Here is a 10,573-nt window from a genome sequence, read left to right as displayed (position 1 = left end):
TTCCCCATATTTTTGTAGCAAGGAAACTGCTATGACTTTAAACTGAAAGGTACGTGCTGCCCAAGAGTGGGTTTGGAGACGGGGGCACGGTGCGCTCTGGAAAGCAGAGGGCTGCGTGAGATGGAAGCTTGCTGGGGAGAGGGAGGATGGGAGCCAGAACGCACAGCCTGCTAAGAGGCACCACAGGGAAGGGTAGAAACAGCCTGGGACTGGTGTCACCTGCCCCAGGGAGTCCAAAAGTCCGAGGTAAGGTGTCAAACCGAAGCTGGCGGGTCCCTGTGCTGGCTGCGCCCTGCCGTCTCCAGCTTTACGCATGGACTTGTCTTCTCTTTTGAGGAGGGCCGGGGAACTCCAGCCATCTCTCCAGAAGACAGATCTTTTCCCACAGCCAAGAGGCTTTATACTAGAAGCTCCCAAGGGCAGAAGAAGCCAGCAGTTAGGGCTCTACATTAGGATGAAGGACCAGCTGGGATGGCCATGGCTGCCCCAGAGAGGGGCGCACAGCTTGGCTGGCGGGCAGCAAGACCTCTGAGTTAATGTATAATTGTGAGCAGATGGCGGGGGCTGGCGGCAGCCTGGGGCCTGGGCCCAGCTAATGAGGTACAATTAGCCCCAAACCCAGTGGGGGCGGTTGAGAGAATCAGACGGTGAAGGTAGATATTTGCTCCTCAAACAGTCTGGCGCACTGAGCAGTGGGCTGAGTGCTGAGACTTTGGGCTGGCTAGGCCCCCCTGCCAGGGCCCTTTCTCTCTTTTCCCTCCCCCCATCACCTCTGGGTCGAAAGCCTCTGTTTGTTCAGACCCAAGAGTGCGTTGTAAAGGCGGGGGGAGAGGGTAGTTTATGGGGGAAATCCCTGCCACCACCATCTGCCAGGGCCTGTCCCTTCTCCCCCTGACACCCCTCTCTCCACCCTCATGCAGCTGTCTATGGGCATAGCGGGTCAGCACACGGAGCCTGGCACCCTCAGATGCAGGGGTCGATGGGGGTGGATGAGATGAAGCAGGAAAGGGGAACTAAGATCAGGTTGCCATATGCTCCCTTGGGATCCCCTCTCACCCAGGCATGGCTGAGTGGACTGACCAGCAGTCCCAAGTGCCCTGGGGTTCAATGGACTCGCAGGCACTAGGGGATGTGCTGTTCCGCTCATGGTGCTGAACCACTGCTGGGGGCTCCCCACGCCCCAAGGCTCTGCACCAGCCTGAGGAGGTGGGAGGAGGAGAGGAGCAGCTGCAGGGTAACGTAGAAAACCCATTTCCTTGCTTTGCTTGGAGAACAAGAGCTCCCAGCCCCAGGATCAAGCTGAACATACAACACACACCTCCACTTCCTCCCAAACCAAAGCACTTACCAGTGAAATCCATTCTCCCCACTCTGGGTCGAGTCTTCTTGCCCCACAGCCTGCCTACTTTCATCCTGACTTTTGGGAGGCTTTCACAGAATCCACGGTGTGGCATGGACCCAAAGAGTTTTCCATGTTGGCTCCTTCGCAAGGGACCTGCCCAAGGCCATGATGGCAACGAAGTTTCTATGCACTGGGGACTGTGTTTCGTTACTGGCATCCCACTTTACAAGAACCACTGGTGCTGGTACCTCCACCTGATCAATGATCCAGAAAACCTGCGGAGTCCTCTGTGGGAGCAGGAGGGTCATGCATAACTTAGACGCTCAAAGCACCAAATCCTCAGTGGAATGGAGCCTGATAACGCCTAGAGATGGCAGAAGGCAAATCAGGCTGCACACCTCCTCACAAACACCCCACCTGCATCCGAACTCCCTTCAGAGGCTCCTTCCCACTGCCAACACTGCTGTCAGCATTATGAAGTCCAGGATCACTGATTCCTAGGCAAGAATTCTCCTTTGGTGTCACCTCCATCAAGGAGCCAGTTGGAGATTTGGTGAGGACACTGTGGAGAGAATTGGTGCCACGTGACACCAACTCTTCTAAATGCACCCTAATTCTCTGAGATTTAGGAGTCAACTTGGCCAGTGTTTGGGTCTCCATCTCTATAACCACTAATGTTTTATAATAATACACAGGACCCAGGAGTTGGCCCCCAGACCCAGGCCTGTGCGTTCTGGCTGGGAAGCTGCGTCTGTGGCTCTGGAGGTAACTTTGGGTGCCTGTGTATTTGAAGCCTTGGACACACAGTCTGCAATTCCCCACCTTCTATAATCCCCATTCCCTCCAAGAGTACTGGCCCCTGAGTGGGGGCGCTCAGAGCCCGGGGCCTTCGTGAGACTGGCTCTGTACCTGATTTAGGTGGCAGGTGGACACGAGGTGAGCTCTGAGGACTTCCCCTGGGAGGACACAGTGGGTCACTGGCTGTGGTTTGCCCTGCCTCAGGGCTGGTGTCAGTCAGCTCCATGCACACCTCCCTCCTCCTCTCTCCTCTGATCATGGCCTGTGACATCACTGGCTGCTCCCAGAAGGCTGCCCTCTGCTCCTGAGCACAGGCTCTCTGTAGCTCTGGACCCCCAGGCAGGACTGACACAGGAGCAGAGTGGAGGCTGTTACCAGAACCAGACCACCAGCACCCCTGGAACCTGCAGGGGTCTTGGGAGCCCACAAAGGAGACGGAGACTGAAGCTCCCACTGAAACTCCCTCCTCATTGCCTCCACACAGGTAGCTCTCCTGCAGGTTCATTGTCTGCTCTGCCTCCCATGCTGTCTCCACGTCTGTGTGGCCAAACCAACTTCTCTCCTCCTCTGTCTTTGCAGCACCCACCCGCTTGCCCCTTCACGCCCCTATCCTGCTTTCCCATCTTGTGAGCACCAGTTCTTTGATCAAACAAGTTAATATGAGTGTTGGGATATGTGATGTGACTCCTGGCAGTGGAGCTTGTCTGTGAGTTGGGGCATGATGATTTTCAGTTTGGAAATGATTTAGGTTTATGTACTGAACCTCTGAGCTCTCGTCACCTAGGGGAGGATTCAGGGTTTGGCTGATATTCTGAGCTCCCACCCCCATGTCTTGGCAAAGCCCCTCATGTTCCCAGCTTGGCTCTCCTCTCTCCATTGCTTTGGTGGCAATTACAGGAACATGAAGCAGGGATGAGGGCAGAGAAAAGAGTTGGACCAGTTTCTGGTGAGGAACTGGCTTCTAAACCTTCTTGAACTTAACTCTCTGGGTGGCTCTTGGCTTGTGTGAACCCCAGTCTGTAACTCAGTGTTCTTTTTGGAAAAACTTCTGCCTTCCTTCCTGACTTTCTGGAAAGAGGAGAGCTTGAAGGGGGATGTGTCTCCACCCAGAGAGGAGTGGGTGAAAGCCACTCCTACTGAATTTCAAAAGTAGCTCTGGATTCCATACTCGCTGTGAGCTCATTGTTATTTCACAGGTGCCAAGCTCCTCTCCCGGATGCACTGTAATCTCTTGGAAGGCAAAAACCTTGTCCCTTTGCTTTACACCCCCTTCATCCTGAACAACTGGCAATATGTCCATGATTAAAACCTTATTCAGGAAATAATTGCAGATTAGTTAACTGAACCAAGATGGCGTGGTTATCATAGGAAAGTTCTATGCCTAAGCTATTCTCTGCAGTGAACTCCAGCTCTGCCAGGGTTCCAGGCATGGAAGGAGACTTGTACTCCCGAAAGACACGGTGGTCCGTGACTTGTGTGCTCAGACACTCTCTTGTGCTCACAATGGCTTCTCTGTCAGTCAGCAGACAGCGCTCTCCTGCCTCTGACTCCCTCCCTCCCACATGCCTTCTACAAATGTTAGTTGAATGAGTGAGTGAGTGCTCCCGGAGAGTTGGTCTCTGAAAGTGAAGCTTTCCTGAGCGATCTAAAACTGTCCAGAATTAACAGGAACCAACAATCCCAGCAGGTCAGAAAGAGATGTGTCGTTTAGAAGCCAGGATCTCAGGCTCATTTATCTCTACTTCCGATATATGGGGTCAGAGCCTCAATGCCCGGGGCGGAGCTGAGCCCCATGTTTCCCAGTGCTTCCTGGAGAGTTGAAGAAGCAGGAGCAAGACCTTCTCTTAAAGTGCTCTGAAGAAAGCTTTCTGGCCGGTGGTTTGGGGAAAATAACCTCAGCAGCTACCTGGAAGTGAAGGCAGAGCCTTGAACTTGGTCAGACCAGGGCAACTGGGATCTTTGGTCACTGGTGCCCTTTTCTGGCTGGACAGAATATCCTAAGTTTTGGGTTTCAACCCTATTGAGCCTGAGCTGAGGAGGCAGGAGCCCAAGTGTGTCACGTGGGGCTGAGAAGGCTGTGGAGGGGCAGAGGTGACACTTGTCTGTTTGGAAAAGGGAAAGTCTGAGCATGTGGAAGCACCATCCTTTTCTAACTCCTGACCCCTTGTAATGGACGTTTGAGAAATGGGAGCCCTCCCACCCTCTCAGGCCCTATGAAGACATCCGGAAAGATCCAGTCCTCTGCTAATCCTGTGATGTTTTAGTTCATCAGAGAAGGATTTAAGAAGATTTGAATTTTCTTAACCAACCTGCTAGCAAATTTTATAAACCTGACCCTCTATCCCAAAACACTACATCCCAATACCATTTTAAGCAAGAGACCAAATACACCCCGATTATTGCAGGCCCAGCCCCACAACCAAGGAACAACCAAGGAAGGAGCTCTCAGGAGGAACTGCCCTCCCCAGGCTTCTTAGTTCCTGCCCTTCTGTGACAGGGCTCAGCATGCCGCAGGACGGTAAGAGACCTAGGGCCTGGGAGAGTGAGGAAAAACAGGATGATGTCAGGACGGAGGGAAACTCGCTGGGCTTTGCTTCCATCCGCATGGTTTCATCCGCCCTTGACCAGTGTTCTGGGGAAGCTTCGTCCAGTTACCCTCCCTGCTCTACTCTGCTTACCTTAGATGACAAGGGTCAGTACATGTGCTCACAGAGCACAGACTCACCCAAGAGCCAGCTACCAAAGACACTGGCATGTTTGGGGTTCCCTGGGAGCAGAAGGGGAGCAGTCCCTTTGGGGGCAGGACTTTATGGTGGGAGGCCAGGCTGGAGGGGTCTGAGTAAGTCTCTCCCAGGAGGGTCCTTCCTGTCACAGGTGGGCCGGGGAGAGGGGGAATATGGTGTGTGGAGGCCTCCTTCTCTGCGCAGGAATCAACAGTGTGAACCAGCTGGGGGGCCTCTTTGTGAATGGCCGGCCCCTGCCCCTGGACACCCGGCAGCAGATTGTGCGGCTGGCAATCAGCGGGATGCGGCCGTGTGACATCTCACGTAGCCTTAAGGTAGTGTGCTGGGACCTTCACCTAGTGACGGGGACAAGAAGCAGGGAGAAGGGGCCCTTCTTAAGGCAAGTCTGGGGCTGCTGCAGACTCTGAGGGCCGTGGGGGCTTGGGCTACTTCCTAGAAGACCCTCTTGGAGGCTGGGATGGGAAACTCAGGTTGGACTTTCAATTCTGTGACCTGGGCCAGTAGGTCTCACTTTGCCTTGTAGCCTCCTTTGGTCCCAGGGACACTCACCCTCTGCCCATCGTGCCATACCTGTCCCTAATTCTCACCTGACCCAGGTATCTAATGGCTGTGTGAGCAAGATCCTAGGGCGTTACTACCGCACAGGTGTCTTGGAGCCCAAGGGAATTGGGGGAAGCAAGCCACGTCTGGCCACACCTCCTGTGGTGGCTCGAATTGCCCAGCTGAAGGGTGAGTGCCCGGCCCTCTTTGCCTGGGAGATCCAACGCCAGCTCTGTGCTGAAGGGCTTTGTACCCAGGACAAGACTCCCAGTGTAAGTACCCGCCTCTCCCTGACCAGGGCTGGCAAATAGGTTCTCTGGGGAGAAGAAGATCCCTACTTACTTGGTAATGGGGTCACCTCAGGCTGGGGGACGGGCTCCCGGGCTCTCCTCTGACATATAAGTTTCTCTCCTGAAAAGTAGTGGTGGTGAGACAGGTGAGAAGAAGAAAGCATGGCGGGGACAGGAGGCTGCCCTTAGGAACTACGTGCGGGGCAGGACAGAAGGAGAGAAAGGATACTGGGGAAATATCCTTAGGGTCAACCCTGGGACTGGGCATCATCTCCCCACTCAACACCCGGACACTCCCAGGTCTCCTCCATCAACCGAGTCCTGAGGGCGCTGCAGGAGGACCAGAGACTGCCCTGGGCACAGCTCAGGTCACCAGGTGGGTCTTGGAACCAGACCTCAGCATTTTACAGTTCTCAAAGCCCTTTCTTGTTCTGTCGTGGATTGCCTGCATAACAAGACAATAGGATGGCCTGGCGGGCATCTTATTCTTTCCTGGCTGAAGAAAGGGACGCCCAGAGAAGGGACGTGAGGTACCCAAGGTCGCCAGCTAGTTGCTGGCAGGTCCTGGAACAGAACCAGGGCCCCTAGCCCCTAGGTTCACCTGATCTTCCGCACCCCCTTCTGCCTCGTGCGCAACTCCCCAAGCACCCTTTGTGTTCTGTGGGATCACACGAACCTGGGCCAAGTTTGCTGCTGTTTCCCCCCAAACACCAAGCATGGGCATTGCTTGGCAACCAAGGCATTGAGTGTCCCTCCCATGGTGTGATCCTACAACGACATCCAAGGAACTGTGAATGTGCCACCAGAGCAGCTCTGCTCTTAGACCCATGCTGTCCCCTGTCCACAGTGCCAGGGCCTCGGGGACCCCACCTGACCAGAGGACTCACCATCACAAACCACCACAAAGCCATTGTCTCCCTTTGCAGCTGTTTTAGCTCCAGTTCCTCGCAATCCCCACAGTGGCTCTGAGGCTCCCCGGGGTCCCTACCCAGGGACTGGCCACCGGAATCGGACTATCTTCTCCCCAGGCCAAGCTGAGGCGCTGGAGAAAGGTGCTGGGGCCGGGGTCGAGGTGCTCAGTGTGAGGCATGGAGGCAATGGCCCTCAGGCCTGTGGGCAAAGATTGAGAGGTGGAGGCTATGGATGGCCCTGCCTTGGGGAGGAGGGTAGTGTAGGGTTGTCGCGGGTGGGGAGTGGGGCCTCAGGGGGAGACTCATGGCCTGCTTCTCTCCGCATGCCCTTGCTATGAGCCTCAATCTCTGCAGAGTTCCAGCGTGGGAAGTATCCTGACTCAGTGGCCCGTGGAAAGCTGGCTGCTTCCACCTCTCTGCCCGAGGACACGGTGAGGGTGAGTGAGCTTTGCCACACAGTGAGCACAAACCATGAGGACAGAGTCTGTGCCAGGAAGGCTTTGGATTTTGGTGAGGTGAAGAAGGGGCAAGGTGTGGAAACAAATTTGTCTGGAGCAGAATTAGAGACGAGACCCTCCTTGTTCTCCTTCTGCTGATTTCTCTCTTCTCTACACTCCATGCCATTGAGTGGAGGAAGGGGCCAGAGAGCAAAGGCCAGAGCAGGAAAGGGAAGATCTCAGGTCTGAGGAAGAGTCTGCACTCTGAGCCCAACCCAGGACCAAGTGGTGAGAGCAGTAGGTGCCAGGTAGTGGGGAACACAGCCAGTCACTTTGTTTCTGCCCTTCCTCAGGTCTGGTTTTCCAACCGAAGAGCCAAATGGCGCCGACAAGAGAAGCTCAAGTGGGAAACTCAGCTTCCAGGTGATTTCTCTATCTGTCCGTCCATCCGTCTGTCCATCCATCCATCCACCCACCCATCAAACATTTATTTGGCACCTCCTATGAGCCAGGCCCTGTGTGAAATGCTGGGCACACACAGTCCCTGCACTTCTAGGATGCACTGTCCTCAGTTTACCATCCCTGGGATTTAACCCTCTTCCCCAGTCTCCCAAGCCTCTCTCTGCCTTGTGGAGGAGGGCAGTGTAGAGTCGTAGCACCCATTTTCTCTCACCCCTTTCCTAGAACCTCCTTGCCTCTCACCACCAAGTCCCCTTTCCGCAGACCCCAGTTCTTCCCTCTGAGAGGATCCACCCTCACCTTGTAGGTACTTCCCAGGGTCTGATTGTACCGAGTGCTTCCTCAGGGATCGTGTCTGCACAGGTATCCAGGATTCCAGGAAGGGGAATTGGTGAAGTGGGATGGCCGAAGGGCTCACCGCTTCTCCCATTCCCAGGGAAAGCCTGAGCGACATTTCACAGCTTCCCCGGGACATTTCACACTTCCAGAAAGTGCTACCCTCATAGTCTATTATGTGACTGGCACCCTCTGGAGCTGCACAGATATAGCCAGGGGGTGGGGGCGCGGCATGGGCAGCCCTGGGGTCCCAGTCCTGCTGAACAGGAAGCATTACTGGCATCTCAGGGTGTCCTCTTGCTTTTCCTAGCAGCCCCCTAGCAGTGTGCCCACCGCAGCCCTGCCTGCCCTGGAATCTTTGGGTCCCTCCCGCTATCAGCTGTGTTGGGGAACAGCATCTGACAGGTGTCTAAGTGACACTCTACCCCAAGCCTGTCTCAAGCCCTGCTTGGGTAAGAATCAGGCTAGGCCTCACTTTTGCAGGTGTGGGGAGGGCTAGCTGATTCCTTAATCCACAGGAGGGCATGGGTCTCCAGTCAAGGTTACCAAAGGAAACTCGATACAGCCTTCCTTCTTCCTTACATGACCCACATGAAGTTGGGGAGACTAGTACCCCTTGAGTCTATAGTACCACTGATAGCCATAGAAGGAAAAGGTTTTGGGGTTGGGATTTGAGTGAATCCATTCAGGGTAGAGAACTGATGTCCGCGTGTCTCCCCAGTGACTTTGGGGGTGGGGTGGCAGCAACAAGCCCACGCTCACCCTCTCTTTGTCCCTGCAGGCTACCTGCCCCCCACAACCGAGCTCCCTGGATTCAGTTCTGCTCTGCCATCCTTGCCGCTCCTATCACTGCCCCCGCCGCCGGTCTTGGTGCCCCTCAGGCCTTGCTCTGGCCTGGCTCCCCACTACTGAAAGGCCTGGGATGAGAGGAAGGCCAGAGTGGACAGGAGATGGAATGGGCAGGCTCTCACACCGGCCTGCCCAAGCAGCTCGCTGCTCCTTCCTCCTTTGTCCTCCCTCATCTGTGGGCTTTGCCTGGCCCTGCCCTGCTGCCCCTCCTGCTCATCACCTGATTTGAGGGGCTGGAGAAACCGTGCCCACCCATTCTCCACTTGGCACTAATAAAAATATTTTAAAATTAGTAGTAGTTCCTGTTGTCCATCATGTTTTTCCCATGAGCATTCATACTCCCACCTTTACCTTATATCTAACAATTATAAACAGTTTGCTTTATCTATCTATCTATCTATCTATCTATCTATCTATCTATCTATCTAATCTATCTATCTGGTATAATTATCTATAGATGTATGTATCTATCATCTAGCTAAATGTGTTTATGTGTCTATGTAACTATGCATGTGTGTAATTATGTATCTATATATGTATGTGTATGTGTATCTATCTCGGTGTTCGGGTGCGCGCGCGCGCGCGCACACACACACACACACACACACACCCTGATAGTGTATCATAGCATGTCACCCCTAAGTCCTCTAGCATGTGTCTCCAAAAAATAAGAAACTTTTCTTACATTACTACATCTAAAATCTACAAGAATTCCTTAATTTAAAAAAGTAGACATTAATTTCTTAATTGCATATGTATTTTTTGCCTAGTAGCAGAAAGAAAATGCCATTTTTCATATTCTGCTTGTCCCTTTATACATGCTCCTGGGCCATGTTTGCTTGCTGCTTCTTGGCTGTAAGTTCCAAATCTATTCAATTTTGTCCCCTGCAGAGAAATCTCTAGGCTCATCCCTAGAAACCTTGGGATATAGGGAAAGATGATTATGGGGAAAGGGAGTGAAGGAAGGAGTATTTGAAATGGGGGATGGGCTGATCCTGCCAAATTCTTTCCCTCTTGAAAAGCAGGGATGGAATGATGATGGTGCAAAATGGTAGTGGGGAGGGGCACGGTGTTTACTCCCACCTGGGACCGGTACTGGTCCAGAAATTGTCCTTTAAGAAATCTGTTGATCATCAAACACTCTAGAACTACGCTGTGCAATAAGTAGCTACCAACCACATGTGGTTGTTTGAATGTAATTAAAAGTAAATAAAATGAGTAATTCATCTCCTCACTCACACTAGCCATATATCAAATGCCCAACAGTCACATGTGGCCTGTGGCTACTGCATTGGACAGTAAACATTATAGAACATTTCCATCAGCACAGGAACTCCTATAGGACAGAGCAGCTCTACAAACTCTAAGGAGAAGAGAGCACACCCTGCCCTGACCTGCCCTCTCTATCCTCAGGCTGGAGGCCCTGCTGGACAGACTGCCCAGGGAAACGGGCAAGACCTTGCGGGCTGACAATCTGCACAGCACAGTCCAAGAAGAAACCATTCACTTCAGTGATAGGACTGACATCAGCCATGGAAGGAGCTGTCAGCTGAGCCCTCACAGCTGAGCACAGTCAACTGGAGGTTGGACGGGCATTGTGGGAGCTTGAGAGAGAAAGCACATGCGTGCGTGTGCGTGTGAGTGTGTTTCCCCATGCCATGCATGTCCACAAATCTCAGCGTGTACATTATTTATGGAATGCTGAGGAAGAGGTCCCGCATTAAATGAACTCCAAGGTCCTCTCTCTCTGAAGAATGTAATCTACTCCATCTGTGACCTGTTCTTGATATTCTCTAGGAAAGGAGGTACCCTGGTCTCTAGTGTTCTCGACATCCACTATTGGATTAAAATATTTACAAAATTCTTT

General features: G+C 53.2%; 1 protein-coding gene across 1 annotated transcript; it reads left to right on the top strand.

Moving 5' to 3' along the window:
• Window positions 1–4,645: 4,645 nt before the first annotated feature.
• Window positions 4,646–8,783, top strand: PAX4 (paired box 4; the record flags this gene model as incomplete). The annotated part of the gene is given in 12 exon segments (XM_081038312.1): window positions 4,646–4,658; window positions 5,068–5,198; window positions 5,481–5,696; window positions 6,015–6,090; window positions 6,641–6,766; window positions 6,980–7,062; window positions 7,416–7,485; window positions 7,829–7,884; window positions 8,168–8,305; window positions 8,307–8,309; window positions 8,639–8,710; window positions 8,712–8,783. Coding segments are annotated over 12 exon segments (1,056 nt in total).
• Window positions 8,784–10,573: the final 1,790 nt, after the last annotated feature.

The sequence above is a fragment of the Rhinolophus hipposideros genome (assembly GCF_964194185.1).
Source record: "Rhinolophus hipposideros genome assembly, chromosome: 25".
NCBI lineage: Eukaryota > Metazoa > Chordata > Mammalia > Chiroptera > Rhinolophidae > Rhinolophus > Rhinolophus hipposideros.
The sequence above is the reverse complement of the archived record's forward strand: the minus strand, read 5'-3'. Positions and strand labels throughout refer to the sequence as shown.